Source organism: Diabrotica virgifera, chromosome 3 (assembly GCF_917563875.1).
Source record: "Diabrotica virgifera virgifera chromosome 3, PGI_DIABVI_V3a".
In the NCBI taxonomy this organism is placed as follows: Eukaryota; Metazoa; Arthropoda; class Insecta; order Coleoptera; family Chrysomelidae; genus Diabrotica; species Diabrotica virgifera.
Window position 1 is genome coordinate 228,611,685 of NC_065445.1, and position 23,854 is coordinate 228,635,538.

The 23,854-nt window shown below is 32.2% G+C and overlaps 1 protein-coding gene across 1 annotated transcript in view; it reads right to left on the reverse strand.

Annotated features, from left to right (window-relative positions):
- The window catches only part of LOC114338297 (enoyl-CoA hydratase, mitochondrial), a 36,304-nt gene extending 15,754 nt beyond the window's left edge, over window positions 1-20,550 (reverse strand). The window contains exon 1 of the mRNA XM_028288887.1: window positions 20,295-20,550. Within this exon, the coding sequence (XP_028144688.1) occupies window positions 20,295-20,409 (115 nt within the window). The 5' untranslated portion in view covers window positions 20,410-20,550. The remainder of the gene's footprint in view (window positions 1-20,294) is intronic.
- Window positions 20,551-23,854: the final 3,304 nt, after the last annotated feature.

The following is a 23,854-nucleotide window of genomic DNA, read 5'->3' on the forward strand; positions in this document are numbered from 1 at the left end:
TTCAGGGTTGTTCTTAAGAACATGCATTACTCGATGGACAAAAATCTTATAAAAAAGGAAATAGAAGAGAAAGGCCACACTGTTAGAAACATTTGGAACATCAAACACCCTAAAACTAAAGATCAGCTATCACTATTTTTCGTCGACTTGGAACCTTCTGATAATAATAGAAATATATATGACATTGAGTTCCTATTAAACCATAAGATTAAAATTGAACCACCGTACCAGAAAAGAGAGATACCACAATGTTCTAGATGTCAACGATACGGACATACCAAATCATACTGCCACCTTAGACCACGATGTGTAAAGTGCACAGGGGATCATGCAACAGAGCAATGCACTAATAAAGAAAGAAGTGCCAACGTCAAGTGTGTACTCTGCGAGGGAGACCACCCAGCAAACTACAAAGGTTGCAGGGTATACAAGGAGCTACAAACGAAAAAATTCCCAACGATTAGACCCAGGCCTAGCATGCCAATTAATCATGCACAACATGTCCAAGCAGGAGTTACCTACGCCCAAATCGTTAATAACTCACAACAAATTATGAATAGTAATACAAACCAAACAGAAGTAATTACTACCAATACTCCCTCCTCAAATGACATGGCTGAACTAAAGAATATGTTAAAAGTCCTGATGGAACAAATGGGTACACTGTTAAACCTTCTCACCACCGTCGTCACTAAATTAACAAAATGATCAAATTCTTAAAAATAGCTATTTGGAATGCCAACGGGCTAACAAATCATGCTCAAGAAGTTAAAGCTTTTATACTAATACACAACATCGACATAATGTTAATATCTGAAACACATTTTACAAATAGAAGCTATCTGAGAATTCCCAACTATGCAATATATAACACCAAACATCCAGATGGCACTGCACATGGAGGAACTGCAATCATAATTAAGTCATCTATAAAACACCACGAGTTAAATAAGTTTAAAAGAGACTATATACAAGCAACAAGTATTAGCATAGAAGACTGGAACGGTCCTTTAACAGTAACTGCAATATATAGTCCACCACGACATACTATAGCCAAAAATCAATACCAAGAATTCTTCAACACACTTGGAAACAGGTTTCTAGCAGGCGGCGATTATAACGCAAAACACACTCACTGGGGATCCAGGCTAATAACTCCGAAAGGTAGGCAATTATACATGGCAATGGAAACCAACAACCTTAAATACATATCTACTGGCGAACCCACATACTGGCCCACAGACACAAACAAAATTCCAGATTTGGTTGATTTCTGTGTGACTAAAGGAATACCACTTGAATCCCAGACAGCACAATCTTGTTTCGATCTTTCATCCGACCACTCTCCTGTCTTGGTCATGATATCTACGAATATCCTCGAAACACAACCTCCACCATATCTAAGTAGTAAATATACCAATTGGATTAAATTCCGGGCTATCCTTGATGAGAGACTGGACCTAAACATCCCACTAAAATCGGATGGCGAAATTGACGAAGCAGTAAATCAATTAAATAGGATAATTCAGGAAGCTGGCTGGCAGTCAACACCTAAACAACCAAGAACAATTATACACAAAGATTTACCCAACGAAATAAAAGAAAAAATCGCAGAAAAAAGAAGACTAAGGAAAGTATGGCAAAGAACCCGTGCACCCCAGGATAAAAATAGATTAAACCAAGCTACAGCGCGACTAAAAACTTTGTTAAACAACAATAAAAACAACGACATAAAACGATATCTACAAAATCTATCTGCTACGGAAACCTCCGAATACTCGCTATGGAAGGCAACACGAAAGATTAACAGACCACAACTCTCTAATCCACCTATCCGGGCCAGTAACGGACGATGGGCTAAAAGTAACAACGAAAAAGCTACAGTCTTTGCCAAATACCTGGAGGAAGTGTTCCAACCACATGCCCAAAACAACAACTCTGATGCAGAAGATAATATTCAATTGTATTTAGAATATCCATACCAACTAGAAGCACCGTTGGAGAAATTCACAGCCAAACAAGTTTTCAACAAAATCCAAACAGATATGAATCCGAAAAAGTCCCCAGGGTTCGACTTAATCACTGCAAGAATTTTAAAAGAACTTCCCAAGAAAGGCGTGCAATATTTGACACAGATTTTTAACGCAATCTTAAGAACTGGTTACTATCCCCTTTTGTGGAAAGTGGCACAAATCATCTTAATACCCAAACCAGGCAAGCCTGTAGAAGAAGTTAAGTCCTATAGACCTATCAGTCTACTTTCAGTGATGTCAAAGGTTTTTGAAAAACTCTTACTAGACAGATTACAGCCAATCCTCGTGGAAAAGCAGCTAATACCCAACCACCAGTTTGGATTTAGACAACAACATGCTACCACCGAGCAAATTCATCGAGTCTGCAATTCCATAAACAAAGCCTTAGAAGAGAAGCAATACTGCTCTGCAGCCTTTTTGGATGTCTCGCAGGCTTTTGATAAAGTCTGGCACACTGGCTTGCTATACAAAATAAGAAAAGTCCTTCCTCTCAACTACTTTCTAATCCTCAAGTCCTATCTCTCCGACCGCCATTTCCTTGTAAAAGTTAAAGATCAGTGCACCAACTTATATCCAATCAACGCTGGAGTACCTCAGGGTAGTGTCCTTGGACCAGTTCTCTACCTACTCTACACAGCAGATCTTCCTACAAGCCAAAACATCATCACAGCCACATATGCAGATGACACAGCAATCATTGCAGCTCACTCAAACCCGTACATCGCCTCGCAACTGCTCCAGACAAATCTCGACAGTATAAATATCTGGTTACAAACATGGCGAATTAAAGTAAACGAAAGCAAGTCAGTACATATAACGTTCACTAATCGAAAAGATACGTGCCCAACCGTCTCAATAAATAATCAAGTACTACAACAAAAGGATGACGTAAAATACCTAGGTATGCACTTGGACCGCAGATTAACGTGGAAGAAACACATATTCACGAAAAGAAAACAGTTGGGTCTGAAACTCAATAAAATGTACTGGCTGATAGGAAAAAGGTCACAACTGAGTTTGTACAATAAAATTTTAGTATACAAGGCAGTGATTAAGCCAATATGGAGCTATGGTATCCAACTGTGGGGATCTGCGTCGAGATCCAATATCGACATCCTGGAGAGATTCCAATCGAAAACCTTGCGCATTATCACAAATGCACCGTGGTACATGCCCAATGAACACATCAAGCGTGATCTCCAAATGAAGACTGTCAAAGAAGAAATTGCCAGTTACGCCCAAAAATACGACATCCGACTACAAAACCACCCCAACAGGCTAGCGAAGAACCTAATGAGACCCCAGGCAAACAGAAGGCTAAAGCGCCACACTCCAAGCGATCTACGAACAAGATTTTAAATTTTAAATTTTTAAAAATATTTTATTTATTATAGAGTTTTATTTATAGGGTTTTATTTATTAGTCACAAATAATTTTAAGTACTAAAATTATGATTTTATAGGTTATTGTCACTGGACAGTCTCCTGCAAGTCTCTTTTAATTGTTAAACAATTTACTTATTGTAATCATTATTACAGATTGTAAATAAATGGGATGTTAAGGAAAAAAAATTGTCAAAATGTTCAAGAATTATTGACATTGCTAATTTTCTTTATATCAAGTACAGGGTGAGTCAAAACGCAAGTACATTATTTTCTCAGTAATGTTAAATGGAACACCCTGTATTTTATATCATTATTGAAAAGTAATATTACCATACTTTAATTTTTATATAACATTTCCTATGTCCAAATTTATTAGTTTTCGAGATATTTTCATTTTTCAGAGCAAATTATTTTAGGTGTCTAAATTTATCTAAATTTTAAGTAAGCCATGACTGAATTGACAATTGACGATTACTGATTATCAATCTGGTAATCAATGTAACAATGTAGCAAATAAGGAAATAAAAATAATTTATTAGTAATACATTTTACAAAAAAAATACAACCACAACATGCAACATTTTTGAAACAATTAAAAACTACTTTTTTATGTAAATGTAACAAATAAAGAAAGAAAATTAGTAATAAATTTTACAAAAAACACACAAACACCAAATACAACATTTTGTGAAGACAAGTAAACACTACTTTTGTATGTAAATTTAACAATGTAACAAATAAAGAACGAAAAATAATTTATCAGTAATACATTTTGCAAAAAAAACATGTTTGGAAAAATTAGAAGTTACTTTAAATAAAATATTTTTAATATTTAATTACATAAGGTGTTCAAAATTACCTCCTAACACATTTATGCACGCCTAAAAACGATCATTGAATGAGCTACTTACTCTACGAAGAATTTGTAAATTAATACATCGAAATACACTTTGTATTCTATTTTTCATCTCATCCCTTGTTCTTGGAAGTATTTTATAAACTTCATTATTAACGTAACCCCAAAAAAATCAGTCCAGTTTATTAAATTCTGGAGATTTGAAAAATGAAAATATCTCGAAAACTAATAAATTTAGACATAGGGAATGTTATCTAAAAATTAAAGTAATGGTACTTTTCAATAGTGATATGTGATATAAAATACAGGGTGTTCCATTTAAAATTACTGAGAAAATAATGTACTTGCGTTTTGACTCACCCTGTATCTGATATAAAGAAAATTAGCAATATCAATCATTCTTGAAAATTTTGACAATACGTAAAAAAATATGGCATTATTAACCATTACTGTTTTACTTATTTTGATTTATACAGAGAGTTGAATTTGTTACGATTTTCATATAAAATTGGTTATAACTTTGTAAATACCCTGTATAACATAACAAACCTTTATATTTTTGTGATGGAGAAGTTAACATGATTTCGAATATAAAATAAAATATAGGGTGTTCCATTTAAAAAAACATAAATTTGGTCTGCCACTGTGATATCGAACACCCTGTAACATTCTAACTAATTTTGTAATGTGAAGCTCAAAAGTGGCTAAAATTTTTGTTATTAACTTTTATTGCTATCTATTACTATACCGGATCTATTGAGCTTTACCCCACTAATCAATCACCCTGTAGCCTTAGTCCATAGTTAAATGTTTGAAAAATACCGTACATGCAAATAACAGCAAGAGTCCACAGGCAGAAAGGAAACAACAATCAAAATTTAAAAGTTAACAAAAAAATTTACTACTTTAAACATTAGTTTTTATTATAATTGCTTACTGAAATGCTAATAAAACAAATGTTTACTGTAACAAAATTCACATTTTAGATTAGTTACTTGTAAATAAGGGGATGCCGTGTTAAAGTTCAAAATTAGAATTACTCCAAACAACAGATTTGTGACTTTGGCTGTTTTTCCCCGGTGAAATTAGACCAGAAGTGAATAAATTACAGAACAGTACGGCACCAGGCTCAGACCAAATAGTATCTGAGCTGAAGCAGCCACCTTATAAATGGAAAACTGTCATATTTGTACCATTACATAAAAATGTAAACCTTGGAATGTGAACAGAAAATTATCCCACATAAAGTACGAAAGATTAAGACCATACGCCAAAAATAACTGGCAAATACTAATATGACTTCTGCAGACAGAAGTTAACAATAGACCATTATATAGTGTGGAAACCATTTATGGGATAAAATTGTTTATGACCTTATTTTAAGAAATAAAAAAATGCTGAGGCCCTTCAGCTTTTAAATATAAATGTACGCTTTTTAATTAACGTAAATCTAGCATAGTCCTTAATCTTTATTGTTAATGAATCAGCCTGTATATTTTTATATACATATTTAAAAGCTTCAACTGATCTCAACGAACTATGTCATTATGAATAATACAGGGTGAAGATCTGAAATTATGTTCCATTCCACAAAGAATAGAAAATTAAATAAATAATTAAAAGAAACAATTAAAAGATAATCAAAACAGACTAAAAATAAATTCAATAAGACAGACATCTTTATTGCAAAATTCTATAAATACTTTTAAACCTACTATAAATAATATAGCTTGACAAATAAGTTTTTGAAGGATTTATATTTATATAATAATTTTTATTTTCATTTCATATTATTTAACCAAATATTGTAAGAATGTCCGTCAAAAAATAGAAGAAAGAAGACAAAAAGTCAAAGGAAACCCAAGGATTAATTGTGTAAGAAGCCCACCCCAACGATATACTTCTTTCTAAGGGCGGATGAGTTACTACCCTGGATTATCCGATATGATTATGAAGTATGGTAAGACTATAAATATACCAGTTTTTGATAATATTAGAAAGAAAAAAATTCTGAGCTTTAAACATTAACTTTGCATACATTTTATTTGTTTATATTGTATGTTAGTTTGTGCTCACCCAATGAAAACTTGTTCTCCTTTTTTTGCTCGTAAAATTACAAGAAATACTCATAAAAGAACACATTTCTTTAATAAGCTATAAATAAATACTTTTATTAGATAGAAATATATGAATAGGTACTAATAATTAAAAATAATTTTTCAATTAACTCATATTATTTTTTGTGGGGCACTGTACTTTGACAGTTTTTACAAAAAATTTTATCCTACATAAATTATTAATTACGTCACTAATTTATATTACTTTTGCAATAAATAATTCACTAACCATCGTATTTCTATAAAAATAACACTCCCCTGTTACTAAATAAGATACCTTGACCTTCAAATTTATAAATATATTTATCACATTAAAAACAAAAGATATGAACTAAATATAACTAATTACAAAATTGTTTTTAAATTCCCATGATACTCATACTTTTTAATGTTTATTGTTTTAAGGTCGGCTAATAATTAAGAAACTAAGGATATAATTTTATGAAATAATGACCTTGTGACCTCTCAGCTTTTATCAAATATACCTTTGGGAATAAACCAAAATTAAATTATAAATTCTTTAAAAAAGTTTGAAGTTTTATTGCCGGAGAAACAAACACTTGTATTGGGACCAGATTCTAGTTACTTCTGTATTCGTTGTTTCTAGTACTAAACTTACGTGCATAGAAATCGACCCACTTAAAAATTTGGTCATTTTTGATGTCTCACATTTTTTAAACCTGTTGGCCGATTTAAGAGATTTTTTGAACATGTTATAGCCTGATTCTTTAACAATACCACTGTAATAATATTGTTGCTAAAAAGGTAAATTTTCATTGTATACCGGGTGTACCAATCAAACTGTGTTTTTTTCTGAAAGTTCGCTTCACCCTGTGGAATATTCTAGCATTTATAAAATACTGAAATTAAAACCCAATTATAGCCTCAGGTTTTCTTAACATTCTGTTTTTTGATTCATTCGTTTATGTTGGATAATAAAAAAGTTAGGGACTTTACAACTAGACATGTTCTTCATCAATACACGGTGTTTCTAAATAAGTGCGACAAACTTTAAGAGGTAATTCTGCATAAAAAAATAATGACAGTTGGCTTTATAAACGTATGTCCGCAAATGTTTCGTTTGCGAAATACAGGATGTTGAATTTTTTCTTACAAACTGACGATTTATTTATTGCTTTAAAACTAGTTGAGATATGCAAATGAAATTTGGTAGGTTTTAAGAGGTAGTTATTGAGAATTTTTTGACAAAATTAAGAATGTAATAGTCACCATTGGCGTTCATACGGGTAATATGATCGGTCATATTACCCGTATGCACACCAATGGTGAATATTAAATTCTTAATTTTATGTCAAATAATCCGAAATAGCCATCTCTTAAAACCTACCAAATTTCATTTGCATATCTCAACTGGTTTAAAAGCAATAAATAAATCGTCAGTTTGTAAGAAAAAATTCAACATTCCGTATCTCGGAAACCAAGCATTTGCGGACATATGATTATAAAGCAAACGGTCATTATTTTTTCATGCAGAATTACCCCTTAAAGTTTGTCGCATCAGAATCCATTTTCAGCATAAAATAAACAATGACATATATGTTTGGTTTCTTCCTCTTCTTTTTATTTCAGGTGAGACACATTTATCACTGGCACTTGTTCATAAGATCTTTTGTACCATACCCTGTTTTTTGTATTACCCTCCGGTGGACACAATGCGGTACTCCCGTGCCGCATTTTAAAGTTGTAAAATGTTTTACCTATATTCTTTAATACACACCATTATCTATTTAGATATGTGCGAGTGGCTATCTTTAAAATACTACCTGCGGCGATTGCATTTTCTGAAGTGTTTTATCAGTTTGATATTGAGCATTGAAGTGAGTTTTTGTAAAAAAATTTTTTTGCAAAAATCAAAGTGAGAAAAAAATTCAGTGCAATGTGTGTTTATACGACTAATTCAATTATTTTGTATTTAGGTATTTTACTTTTGGGGTGTTGGTGAAATTTTTTTTGTAGTAAAGATTACATTCCTAGGACTGACTAGTCGTTTTTTTAATTTTGCACCTGAGTCGTTACATTATGTTAGTCATACAATAAAATGTTAAAAATAACGCTTTTATTTTGTCATTCTAACAAATTTTTGATATTTTTTAACATATAATACAGTTTTTTTATACAGTGAGCACGTAAAGGTTGGAATAAATTCATTTTCTCGAGAATGGACGGTTTTGGAAAAAAATCCCGAAACAGGTCAATTTTTAATTTTAAATTACGACTTTTTGGCATATATATTATACTAGTGACGCCACCCATCTGGGCGTGATGACGTCATCGATGATTTTTTTAAATGAGAATAGGGGTCGTCTGAGAGCTCATTTGAAAGGTAATTCAATTCTCTATTCAGTACTACAAACACTAACATAATTATTTATACAGGGTGTCCAAAAAAATTTTTGTGGATTAAATTTATTGACAAAAAGAAGAATGTGTGTAATTTATTTAATTGAAAATACATTTCACTGCTCTCAGAAATCCGAAAAAAATGTTTATTTGGAAAATAATCATGGCTTATCGCTTAAATTAAATGTTCAAACTGTCACGAGGCTGGTGGGTAGTTGTTTTAATATTTAATTTAAGCAAAAACAATATTTATTTGCAAAATAAACATTTTTTCCTGTTTTATGATAGCAGTAAAATGTATTTTGAATTAAATAAATTACACACATTCTTCTTTTTAGGTCAATAAATTTAATTAAAAAAAAATTTTTTTGGACACCCTGTATAAATAATTATGTTAATGTTTATATTATTGAATAGAGAATTAAATTAACTTTCAAATGAGCTATCACACGATCCCTATTTTCATTTAAAAAAATCATCGATGACGTCATCACGCCCAGGTGGGTGACGTCACTACTATAATATATATGCCAAAAAAATGTAATTTAAAAATAAAAATTGACCTGTTTCAGGATTTTTTTCAAAAATCGTCCATTCTCGAGAAAATGAATTTATTCCAACCTTTACGTGCTCACTGTATGTGCAGCATTAAGTACTGCAGTGTGTCCACTCATGTAACTTTACGAGACGTGGCTGCCAGAGGGTTAATCTCCAATAAGTCTTGTGGCCTCAACAAAGGCAAACAGTCTCTTCATTGGTAGTTTTAGGATCTCTTCTGGTTGAATATCCAGTTGACCAGAGTATTCCTGCCACATATTACTTAGCACATTGCAATGGCATAGGATGTGTAGGTATAGTAGTATCTTCTTCCATTTCCCACTTTTTGTACCATGGATCATTCATCTTACCAATTTTGTATAGGTGTTTTCTTAAACGAAAATAAGGAATGGATTCGACTGTTACTTGATGGAAGTTCATTTTATGTCAAAATAAAATAGATTTAATAGAAGTCAAGGCTTTGATTGGGTTATTATCTAGCAGGAGTTCTTAAATCTAGCCGATTAAACTGTGAGGAAATATGGGACAAAAAACAGGTATTTTTTATGATATAACAATGTGCATCCTTAGATGGTACATATTTAGTGTCATCCCATATGGTAATTGAAAAATTAAAATTCTTTAATTAGGGGAGCCTAATTAAGTAACCCCAAGTAAAGTGTAATTAACTTCAAACCATTATAATACACCATAGCATTGTTGAATACCCATTTAACATTATTAAATAGTTAAAATTTTAAATAATTAAATGCAACTTTTCATTATTTTGCAAAACATAAACAACAAAAGGTGTAAACATTTCTGTAAATATAATGAACTCGTGGCAACTCTGTAATGCATGTCACAAACAAATACCGCAACTGTCCTCTTGGTTCTGCGCAGCATGTTTACTTCTATCCAGGGCGTACAGTAATAGTCTCCAAAAAGTATTTGCCATCTGCGACCTAATGCCTCACAGTTATACAAAATATGATATGACTGCTGCAAGTTCTCTTCAAGAGGCACATCCAGTAAGAAAGCTCTTATAACTCTGACTACTTGGTTTCCGATACTTCAGCCTTATTAATGCATGCCCGTCCAATATATATTAATTATACTTTGCCATTGGCATGGTTTATTAATTGTTAAATCCAGATTTTATTCATAATTTTGAGGAAAGAGTTTAAAACTTTTCATGAGCAGGGCGCGAGGATATATATCCACTGATATATATCACGATATATATCGTGATATATATCATGATATATATATATATATATATATATATATATATATATATATATATATATATATAGTCTTTTAAGTCCCTTTTACTTTTCAGTGTCGGGACTAATGTCTATTCACGTGTGCACAAACTTTGACCATTGTTTTCTATCCTGCGCCAGTCTGCTTGCTTCTGCTACGGTTTTCCCTTTCTTTTGGATAATCTTCGCAATGGTTGTATCCCAGTTTTCTGATGGTCTTCCTCTGTTTCTTTTTTTCTGAATTCTTGCTTCCCATACTTTCCTTACTGGTATGTTTCTTCTCATTCTTTTCATGTGGCCCCACCAACTCAGCTGTTTTTCTTCGATGTATTCTAGGAGTGGTTTAGTTTTGAGCTCCGCTCGTATATCTATATTTCTTAGTCTGTCTCTTTTTGATACTCCTTTTACTCGTCTTAGGTATTTCATTTCCAGTGCCTGGATCTTACTCTTCATACTTCTTGTTAATACCCAAGACTCGCACCCGTATGTAAGTACTGGTCTGTATATCGTGTTGAAGACAGTTATTTTGGTTTTTCTGGATATTTCTTTTTTGTTTAAAAATTTGTTGTTAATTGCGTGGAATATTTTAGACGTTTTGTTAATCCTTTCTTCTATATCTTTGTGTTGTTTTCCGTTGTTTTCCACTGTTACTCCCAGGTATTGAAAGTAGTTTACCTGTTCTATTGTTTCTCCATTGATTTGTATGTTTACTACGGGTTGTTCTTGTGCTACTACCATAATCTTTGTTTTGCGTGTGTTTATTTTCATCCCATGCCTATTTAATACCTCATTCCATGTTTGTAGATTATTTCTTAGATCTTCCTCTTTATCTGCCATGACAATTACATCATCAGCAAATGCACATTCTGATATTCCTATTCTTTCTAGGTTTCGGTAACCTACATGTAGCTTTTTTAATTGTGGTATACATTCTTTGATTATTTCTTCCATGAAGATGTTAAAGAGTGTAGAGCTCATGACTCCTCCTTGTCTTAAGCCTTCAGATGTTTTAAATTGTTGCGATTTCATATTTTTATGCATTATGTAATTCGTGTTTCTTTTATATAGACTTTTGATGACTTCTATTAGTTTTCTATCAACTCCTCTTCTAATTAGACTGTTCCATATTGTTTCTCTTTTCGCTCTGTCGAATGCTTTTTTTAGGTCGATGAAGGCCGTGTACGCTTTGGTTTTAGTCAGTAGTGTTTTTTCTGTTATTTGCTTCACTGTGAATATGTGATCTTGCACCCCTCGGCCTTTCCGGAAACCACTCTGGGCTTCTTCTAGTGTCGTTTCTATTATATTCTTCAGCTTTTGTTCTAATACTGTTTCATATACTTTCAGTGCCGTACATAATAGTGTAATTCCTCTATAATTGTTACATTCTTTGATATCTCCTTTCTTATGTATGGGCAGTATTACTCCCATCTCCCAGTCCGACGGTATTTCTTCTTTCTTCCTGATTTCTTTCATGATATTTATATTATATATATCGTGATATATATATATATATATATATATATATATATATATATATATATATATATATATTAGAGCGGAGTAATTTATATGACAAAAAAAAAGTCATCGGGTCACAATCAGTTTCTGATTCTACAATGAATTCTGTGAAAAAAAAACTTTACACCATAGGTATCTGATGAATTTCGAGGCGCCACATTTTTCATTTTAGTTTTGAGGTACATCAGAACTCGTCATTTTACGACTTCTGATGTACATTGAGGTTGATTGTGGACAAAATTTCAACTTTTTTTATTACGGAAAAGTTTATTTTAGTAGATTTTGAGACGAGGAATCCATTTTTAATATCTATTTTTACCAAAATTACTCACCAGGGGGCGCTACAATGCAATTTTGTGAACGTCAGAAGTTGTCATTTTATGACTACTGATGTTCATTGCGGTTAATTGTGGACAAGTTTTAAACTTTGTTTACGGAAAAGAGAATTTTAGTATTTCTTGAGACGAGAAATTTAAATTTAATATGTTTTTCTACCAAAAACACTCAATAGGGGGCGCTACAATACAATTATATGAATATTAGAAATTGTCATTTTATGACTTCTGATCTACATTGCAGTTGATTGTGGACAAACTTTAAACTTTTTTTACGGAAAAGTGTATTTTAGTAGCTTTTGAGACGAGGAATCCATTTTTTTTATCTATTTGCACCAAAACCACCCACCAGGGGGCGCTACATTGCAATTTTATAATTATCAGAAGTTGTCATTTTATGACTTCTGATGTACATGGCGTTTGATTGTGGACAAATTTTAAACATTTTTTACGCAAAAGTGTATTTTAGTAGTTTTTGAGACGAGCAATCCATTTTTGATATGTATTTCTACCAAAAACACTCACCAGGGGGCGCTACAATGCAATTTTATGAGCATCAGAAGTTGTCATTTTATGACTACTGATGTAGATTGCGGGTGATTGTGTACAAATTTTAAACATTTTTTTACGAAAAAGTGTATTTTAGTAGTTTTTGAGACGATTAATCCATTTTTGATATGTATTTCTACCAAAAACACTCACCAGGGGGCGCTACAATGCAATTTTATGAACATCAGAAGTTGTCATTTTCTGATTACTGATGTAGATTGCGGGTGATTGTGTACAAATTTTAAACATTTTTTTACGAAAAAGTGTATTTTAGTAGTTTTTGAGACCAGGAATTCATTTTTTTATCTATTTGTACCAAAAATACTCACCAGGGGGAGCTACAGCGCAATTTGCGTCATTTTGTGAGTAAAGCAATGTTAATATTATTATTTTTTCTTTTATTTTTATTTGGTAGATATTAATTTTGTGTTATTAAAAATATTTAACATTAACTTGATAATTATAAAATTTAAAAAAATTAATAATTCTGTTAATGAAATTAATTAAAATATAATAATTAACTAGACCTTAAGCAATTACTTTTATATTAGGTAGGGGATCCCAAGCGGGGATTTCTGCAGTTACTCGAGCACATTAGAATATCACATGGGGAGAAACATTGTACCCTGTAAATGTACCCCTACCATAATATATATTATATGGACTGTAACTACAGGGGATTTCGTTAAGGGGGGTCCGAAAGAATTTATCCTTAGAAAATCTCGAAATCATCAGATTAAGATAAGGTAAGTTAAGTACATGCAGTATATTTAAAAAAATCTTGCGATTTGAGCAGATCCGTAAGGAAATGGATGAGTCACAAAGTTTTACAACTTTGATCGTCGGAAATGAACGTCAGATCGAAAAACTGAAAACTACGTGTTCAATATGTTTCACAAATCTATCAAATGATACCAAACACGACACCCCACGGACAGAGGTGGAGTGTAGGTAACTTTAAAATTTTAAATAGGAACCCCGCGATAATTCGCGAAATGAATATGAGATCAAAAAACTAAAGAATATGTGTTCAATATTTTTTAAAGATGTATCAAATGACATCAAACACGACCACCCACGGTGGTGGGGTGGGGGGTTACTTTAAAACCTTAAAATAGGATTCCCCATTTTTTTATTGCAGATTTGGATTTCTTAGGTAAAAATAAGTAACTTTTATTCGAGACATTTTTTCGAATTATGGATAGATGGCACTGTAATCGGAAAAAATGATTTTTGAAATTTAAACTAAAAAATGGAAAGTCTCCAGTAAAATGGAAAACTTGACTTAAGTTTTTTTGGTTTTCGGACTTAATTTTCACAATCCAATAGGTCTCCATAACGCTCGAGTAAGTGCCAATTTAGCACACCTGTCTCCCCTACTAATACGAACGTATTACATACTAAAAATACATACAGTTAATTCCAAACCCTTCTTTCAGTGCGTCAACGATAAAATGTCGAAATATGACAATTGTAACTAACCTAGAATGACAATTGTAATTTCTTCTCTTGACATTGTGAAAGTATGTAACTATTCTTCAATGAATACATAATTTTCTGACTTCTATTTATAATAATCACGATCGAGAGAATTCGACAAACTATGATGCACAGAAAGAAGGGTTTGGTATTAGCTTTAGTTCAATTAACCAATTAAAATTTTAATTTGACTGTCAAATAAGCGTCAGATCGTTTACGTACCGATCTGAAAATTAGTGTCGATTTTTGCTATTATTACCTTAAATACTAGTTTATAATACTATTTACTCATCAGATAGTAAGTATCAACTGTTGTGTAAAGTGTTAATCATCAAGAGAAAATTGTAACCTCGATCAGTAATAGATGTTTACCTAATAATATTCTATGTTATAGTGTTACAGTGATGTTTTGCCGTACAGTGATGTAGCCATTGAATGGCTACATTCAATGGTATAAAAACATTAACGCTACAAATTAGTCCAGTACTTTTGACTATATAAGTAACAGATAGCAACAACATGTCTGAACTCAACTCTAACAGTAATATTTCTAGTTCACATGCAACTGTTACTATGTCAAAGCCGAAACCTAAATACCTATCCAAAAAGAGCAAACCATAGGTACTAATCAATGCAGAACCAAATTTACTACTACTCGAATATGTCAAGTACATAGGTAACATTGTTAGTCCCATAAACATTTGCTTAGCCTCAAGAATCTCCAATAACAGAATATGCATCTACCTAATAAACTCTGAACTTGCGGAACAAATTATAACTGAATATCCTACGATTACAAAACTACTGTTGAAGTACTAGTAAGAAGACTAGTAACCCACGCTAAAATACTTATAATTTCCAACGTTTGCCCATCAATATTTCACGAGATTACATAGAAACATCTCTAAAGGTTTACAACTTGCTTCACCAATGTCATATCTAAAAGCCGTAATCCCCGGTGATGTGTTTGTGAGATTTTTATGATTTGGGCGCGGAAATTGATAAAAACTTCAACCAATTGTAATATTACTTGTAGCGGTTTGCAATGTAACAAATATTGTCTAAAATCGTTTTAAACAATTATTGTGTATAATTATGAGTTACAAAAATCAGCGAAGGAGATTTAAGAGCCCGCAGTCATGTAACTCCAAGACAAAAAAGGTATAAAATTCTTACAATTAAGATAAAGGCGGAAGTGAGCGCTCTAAAAGTATACAGGCCTGGATCGCGCGTACAAAAAAATAGTTGATTAATAGCAAGCTGAAAATTTGTTAATAGCTTAACGGTGTCTAGTCGGACAAACTTTGATCTTTGGGAACACTGGAACAAGGGAAGTTTTTGTGAAACAGGTTAAGGTTTGGAACGTCAGACTACGAAAACGTCCCATATATTTTGTCAGAATTTCCAATTGATTTGTTACCCTTTCATTAAACACTCACACATTTGCGAAAATCAGACTACTATTTATCACCAACTGGACATTTTAATAAGTCATAAGTCCGATACGTAGAACATGTCAAAGGACAGGAATTATGCTTGGCAAAATATTGCCAAGATGATCAGCAAAATCGAAGTATACAATATTTTGGGAATGGAGGAAAATGTAAGAAACGGCATTCTAACGTTTTCTACACCAAAATTTGACCAAAACCTCGTTTTGAATCATAATAATTTGTTATAATGCCTTATAATGACATTTTTGAGTCCCTCGTATTAATACCTTATATTTTTCCATTGATACTTTATGATAAAATATACAAATTGAGAAAAAATAAGAAGACTGTTCGGGCTTAAATGTTTCAGCTTGAGCTTATTTTTACGTTCCTCAGAAGCTATACATCAAGTTTTAGAAAAATCGAAGATCCAAATTTTTTTGATCCAAAATTGAGTGGTTTGGTTACTCAAAAACATCTAATTTATTATATTTCAAATAAATTTAATTAAGCAAAATATTCTTTAGTAAAGTTTATAATAAACTAATTAATATTACCTATTTTTTGTAACATAAAATCAGGGCTTATTAAATAAAAACGTTGAAAAAATACTATTAACACTGTTTTATCCAAAAAAGTAGTCGTAAAATGACAAAAATTGCATTGTAGCGCCCCCTGGTGAGTGTTTTTGGTACAAATAGATATCAAAAATAGATTCCTCGTCTCAAAAGCTACAAAAATACACTTTTCCGTAATAAAAAAAGTTAAAATTTTGTCCATAATCAACCTCAATGTACATCAGAAGTCGTAAAATGACGAGTTCTGATGTACCTCAAAACTAAAATGAAAAATGTGGCGCCTCGAAATTCATCAGATACCTATGATGTAAAGTTTTTTTTTCACAGAATTCATTCTAGAATCAGAAACTGATTGTGACCCGATGACAAAAAAAATTACTCCGCTCTAATATATATATATATATATATATATATATATATATATATATATATATATATATATATATATATATATATATATATCAGTATTTTATTTCGCACTAATTTTTACATAAGAAGGTTAAAAAGCGGCAACGTCCAACTGCGTTGACTTGCCTTCTAACAGGAATTCAAATCAATCAAGATCAACCAATTCAAATTAAGAACTTTTATTACAAAAGGAGGAATATGGCTCTAGGTTCGCCTTATTTTTTGGCAAACCTACTGGACCATCGCTTTTTGGGAGAAAGACTTACTGCCGAACAAAAAGAACAGGCTTATGAATATTTAAATTCAATCAACACAGATTTTGTTCCGTTTGTAATGGCCCTAACTTCGAAGTCTAAACCTTTTCCGTCTTTCATGTATGGTCCAAATTTCAAAAAAAAACATCTCCATTATTATGGTGGAAGTCTGTTCCAATCGCTGAATCTGCTTGGCCTGAAAAAACATATTTCTCGAACGAATTAACCAATTACCTACTTACAGCAGTAGCCTCAACGGCAAGCATTGAAAGGTGCTTTTCAAGTTTTGGACTTGTGCACTCCAAATTATGAAATAATTTAGGAACCAAAAAGGCTGCTAAACTTGTATTCATGTTTAAATATTTAAACAGTTCTTCATACCAAAAACATTACAATTTGGAATGGATTTGGCCTGAAAAAGAAACTGAAAGAAGGGAAAATGAAGAGGCAGAATTAAGTCTTGGGTGCTTTACTGGTTTTTATTCAGACACTTCTGATGTTGAACCATCATCTTAATTAATTTTATAAATTTTGATTTTGTTTTTTAAATCTTCAGAATTTTAAGTTATTTTGGTACATGTTGAAGTTAATGTTTTCAATATTTTTAGTTAATTTAGTTGTTACTTGGATACTCGTATCATTTTGTTTTCTGTTTATGTAACATACTACCATACATACGTTTATATTTTTGTATTTTTTATTTAAGTAAAAATATATCTTTTATATTGTTACATTCTACATTAATGCCCGGTTGCACCAACAGATCTTAAGCTTAAGTCGAGAATATCATAAGAATTTATATAATATAATTATAATATATGACAATAAGAATACCATAATATAATAATAGATATAATTGATAATAAGGTAAGAATTTAAAATTATGATGCAACGTAAGTGATACTCAAGGAGGCCCTACCTATAAGTAGAGCTTAGCTAAGCTGGAGCTTAAGATCTGTTGGTGCAACCAGGCATTAGAGTCTTATTTTGGTCAATTTAGTTTCTCTATTGAAATATTTTCCAAAATATCATAAATATCATATAAATATCACATTTTGGATATATATCGGATATTATCATATATATCCGATATTTTGATATTTATATAAATATCATGGATATTTTGTGCCCTGTTCATGAGTGACCTTTGCCTAATATTATGGCCTTATTTGTTACACTATAAGCTTGGTTATTTAATGTATCATTAGCAGTAGTGCTTACTTTGTAAAGTTTGATATTGTTTGGATTAATATTATTGCAATCTGCTTCCCACTACATAAAAACACATCACATCTACAAGCTTTTTATATTAAACCTTATCACATGTCTTTTCAAAGTCTACAAAACATAAGTAAATGTCCTGATTCATGTCCAAGCATTTCTGAGCCAGCACATTCAAGTCTGATGAAGCATCTCTTATGCCCATACCATTTCTAAAGCCAAATTATGTGTCACTTATTTCATATTAACACATTGAGTGCGGATGTCTGATCCTACGACTAATACTCTGAACGGACAAAAAAGCACACATTAAAAATGTGTATAATCAAAGGCATACATGCAAGCCATCCGACATTGGTAAAGGCATCATGTGGCTCACATGTATGCCATCCGCACAGAACGTGTTAAAGAGTTTTAACCATGGACGTTTTAACCACAGACATATTTAACAATATTGTGCTATGCATTAAGTATTTTCAAAAATGTTGTGACTCATTAAAGCTATTGTTCTGTGATCTGAGCAGGTTGTTGCACTTGACTTTTTAGGAATTGCTACAAAGATTCACTGAAGATATTGTCTGGAGATTGTGGCATGATAAATTAACATGTTCTGTGTGGATGGCATACATGTAAGTCACATGACGCCTTTACCAATGTGCGGATGGTGCACATGTATGCCATTCATTATCACATTTTTAATGTGTGTTATTTTTGTCTGTTTAGAGTATTGGGACCGTGCAAGTTCGGAAAAGCAACACCTGGTTTCATAGCTTGGCAACATTGTTCGCACTTTTAATTATATTGACCAATCATATTGGTCCTGGTTACTGGACAATTGTCAAGACTCAGACCATAGCTCAAAAAATATAAGAAGAAAAAGTAATATTAAGGTTATGTTATTAAAAGGTAAACAATTGTATGTAGTAAATAAATTTAATTATTAGGATGCACTATTACAAGCAAAATACAAAAATTAATTAAATTTACTTTTATATAATAAATGCATATCATATCAATATTGTGGAGCAACATATAATTTTTCTTATTCATTGACAGTAGATATGAAATATATGTCAATTTGACAATTTCAGTTGACAATGAATTATTTAAGAAAGTTGCAAGATTTCTCCGCTATTTGTGCACCATCGTTTCTTGTATCCCCTCCAAGTACTTGCACACAGCGAATAAGTCTTAGGATCAGATGTCAGCACGCAATATGTTAAAGAGTTCAACCATTATATAGGGCTTTTCAATGCTTCTCATTTGCTTCGGGAACTTGTCATATGTTGTAACCTAAATCTGGGTAATATCACATATGGCAAGTACCCGAAACAAATGAGAAGCGTTGAAAAGCCCTATGGAACATCTGTATCACTGGCTACATTCAGACGTTCTCAGCGGCTGGACAGCTGAGTAAGCGGTAGCTGTCAGATAACACCACTAGAAGTCAGCCCCTGAGAGATTTACTAAGCTTTCCCTATTAGCGCTGGATGCAAACACTAAGCCGTTTTGCGTTTACAGTTAGCCGCAGAGGTTGTCTGAACGCACCCATTGGGTTACATAGTCAAAATGACAGGAGACATAATATAACATAAATTTACTCTGAATGAGTTTGAAAGTAAGCAAGATTTATGAAACAAAAAATATAAATGCAAACTAAAACAAAACCTGTGAAAAATGACAATATTTAGTAGGTATTCCTCTTAGGTTCAAGGTTTAAAAAGAGAATATGAAAAACATGTTATTGAATATGAATGAATTTATACATTACAATAATGAATCAAATACAACAGAAGTAACAGGTACTTTGAGCAATTTTCTTAAAAGTAAGCCTTACCTTACAATGTATTTTCACAATGATATTCGTAATATTGTAGATATTCTTTAAAAAATTGTTTTATTTTTAGTTATGTTATAAATATTATATAACTTGTTTACGATAAAAAAAATATAAAAAATCCTTACCTTTTGTTGCAGCTACACTAAATAACCTAACATTTTTTGCCACTTGTCCATATTTGAAAGAATTATTGCCAAAAACTTTAGCAGCGACAATACGACTCACAGTTGCGGCACTCATTTTTTTGTGATATTGTTGAATTCAATAGAGACAAAAATAAAATGAAAATGGACTTTGAAAACCGGTTAATAGAATCCAAATCTGTATAAATTGAGGTATGAATTAAGTAAACATGATAACGAAGTAGAGATTGGCGTATTAAAAACAACAATAACTGTTCCTTTTTCCTTTAAAATCCTTTGTCGAGGAACGGTTTTGACCATCTTTATGGTGGACTTTGTAGCATCTAGGGGTGAGTAGGTAATTGTTCAGTAAGTGAAAAAATTTTAATTATTTTTCTTATATTAGTTTTTCATCCTTATTATAGCAACAACATGTTAATTATTTTATGGAATTTTTAACTTCCGTTCAATTTTGCCTTTTAATTGTCCACGGTCAACGAAGCTTTATCTTCCACATAGGCTAGTATAGGTGGGGGTAAAAGTTCGCACTTTGTATAGTATAATATATGCATTTGCCACACTTTTTGTTGCAGTTTACATATTAAAGTTGTCGGGCCATTAGGATAACTAATGCCCTTAGCTGTAAATATAAAACGACAGCTAAATAGATGTAGGAAAAAAACTATAGCGAAAATAGTACAATATTTTACAAATCAGATTCTTGTCCCATTAATTGGGGAAGTCCGCTTAGCGGATCTTTGCCCCATTGAATAAAAATAATTTTATAAAAATAAAAATTAACAACGTATCAAATATAAATCCTTTATTTTGTTAAAAACGTGATCTAAAAATTTAGAAACATATAGGGTTTCCCAAAAGTAGCGGAACGGTCGAATATTTCGCAAACTAAACATAGGATCAAAAAACTGAAAAATACGTGTTCAATCATTTTCAAAAATCTATCCAATGACACCAAACACCAATCCCCACTACACCCCCTGGAGGTGGGGTGGGGGGTAACTTTAAAATCTCAAATGGAAACCCCCAGTTTTTCTTGCAAATTTGGATTCGTTACGTACAAGTAGGCCACTTTTATTCAATACATTTTTTCGAACTTTGGATAGATGGCGCCATAATTGGAAAAAACGATTTATCCTGATACCATAGGTAAATTATAGAAACGGTCTAATATCTCACGAAATACAATTCATATGAGAAACCAAAAAACAGATTTTTAATCTTTTTCGAAAACCTATCGAATAACACCAAACATGACTCTCCAACCCACTACACAGGGGGTGTAGTGGGGGTTGGTGTTTGGTGTCATTGGATAGATTTTTGAAAATGATTGAACACGTATTTTTCAGTTTTTCGATCTGATGTTTAGTTCGCGAAATATTCGACCGTTCCACTACTTTTGGGACACCTTGTGCCTTGTATAAACAAGTGGATATATATGACCTAAACGCAAAAAGATAAAAAATAAAAGAAATTTTTGAAAGCTGGAACACTTTTTAGGTTGCGTCTAGTGCAACATTAAATCACTTAAATTGGCTGAAAAGCTCACAAAGTCCTTATCTAGCAGAACTGCCTACATAGCAATGGCTTGGAAAGTTTCCTTATAATGTCTGTCTTGTTAACAAAAAACTCTTCGTCAGTTTCTGAAAAACGCATTGTATTGAGTGCCCTTCTATAATAAATACCATTGCACATTGTACTGTACCATCATCATATAATAAATATCATATAATAAATACCTACCATTGTTATATTATTGATATAACAAGATAATATACGAGATTCGCTTATAACGAGGTAATTGATCCGCCATTTCAGTTCTCGTTATAGAGAGAGTCTACTGTAGTATATAGGGTAGACTTTGTTTCTCGAGCTATTCCCTACTTGCTGTGAAAATATCAAGTAAATTGATGTAGTAGGGCGGAATTCGGAGCTAAATACCCTCATTGACTGCCCTATGGATTTGGAGAGAGAAATAATAGAAGTAAAAGGCTTCTTGACTTCTTACACAAGGAGAATTTCTTTGTGATGAACTTGAATACTTTGGCCATGTTATGCGACATTCAGAGAGATATAATATACTCCATTTAATAATGCAAGGCAAGGTAGACGGAAGAAGTGAGGCAGGTGGAAGCAGGGGCGGCCCGTCGGGGTAGGCAAGGTAATACTCCTTGACTTTCTAACGGTATTTTGGTTTTTGGTGTTGGTAGAGTAGTTGAGATCTTTCTGGGCCGTATTATCGTGTCATACATTCTGATTTTCGCGTTTTTTTGCTTTTAATATTATGTTTAAGGCACCCATAATTCGACTTCCCTTCAATAATGTTTTATCTATATCTTTTTCTTCCCTTCCAGTATTGGTTACAGTGACTCCCAGCTATTCGAATTCTGATACTTCCTTAAATTTATGTTCATCTCATTCTCCTTTCATTTTTATATTTATATCTCTTTATTTATAACTCCTTTCATTATCATGTATTGTGTTTTTCCTTGGTTGATTCTTAATCCATACCTTTTTGCTTGCGCTTCGAACTTTTGGAAGATTTCTTGGAGGTGTTCCTTTGTTCTTGTTAGGATGACTAGATCATCAGCGTAAGCTATAAACTGCTATTTGTTGTTAAATATGGTGCCGCTTGTACTAATTTTTATCCTTCTTACTATGTGTTCTATTACCAAGGTAAATAAGTCTCTGGATAGAGATAGAGGGTCACCCTGTTTCAGTCCTTTATTCACTGTGAATTGTTTTGAAAAAATTTCTTCCATTGTTATCCTGTTTTTTGTATTGTTAAGCGTCATTCTCACTAATTTAACCAGCTTTCCTGAAATACCTGAAATGTACAATACAATAATAAATTATTTATTAATATAAATTACTTATTTCAAAATTGTAATTTATAAATTTTGACACAATACGTAAGTATCTAAAATAAAAAAAGCTACTTTTTAATTTCTCTTCGAAGTTATAATTATTGTACGCTCCTCGTAGTAGTGCTACTCACTTCTATTATTATTGCTTATGGCACTACCCTATAATAGTCAGGCACTTTTCAGATCCCCCTAAAGAACAGAACATAATGATATGCGTCTCTCATTCTTTACGCTAAGCACAGCGCTGTAACTGTGGCTTGTCTAGCCGTAGTGAACGAGAATTTCCGGGAACTTTTTGGGGCTAGGTTAGGCTACATTTTTTTTGCGCCTTCGACAATGGTTGTCCCGAGCTGCATTTTGGGATAGCCAATTGTATGTTTTAGGATCCTGACTACAAATACTGAAAAAACTAAAAGTGCGAATTTTGTCATGAAATTTGGTACGTGGGGTTAGAATAATATTTGGAACAACTTTTCCAAATATCTCTAACGTGAAGCAAGTAGATAGCGTTTAAAATTTAAATTTGAGTTGACTGACTATCTTAAAAAAGTAGATGCGTAGATTCGCAGTAGATAGCGTTTAAAATTTAAATTTGAGTTGACTATGACTATCTTAAAAAATGTGAACCATCACACTTGCTTGACTGCAAAATTTTAAATCTGTATTTATTTTTATAAG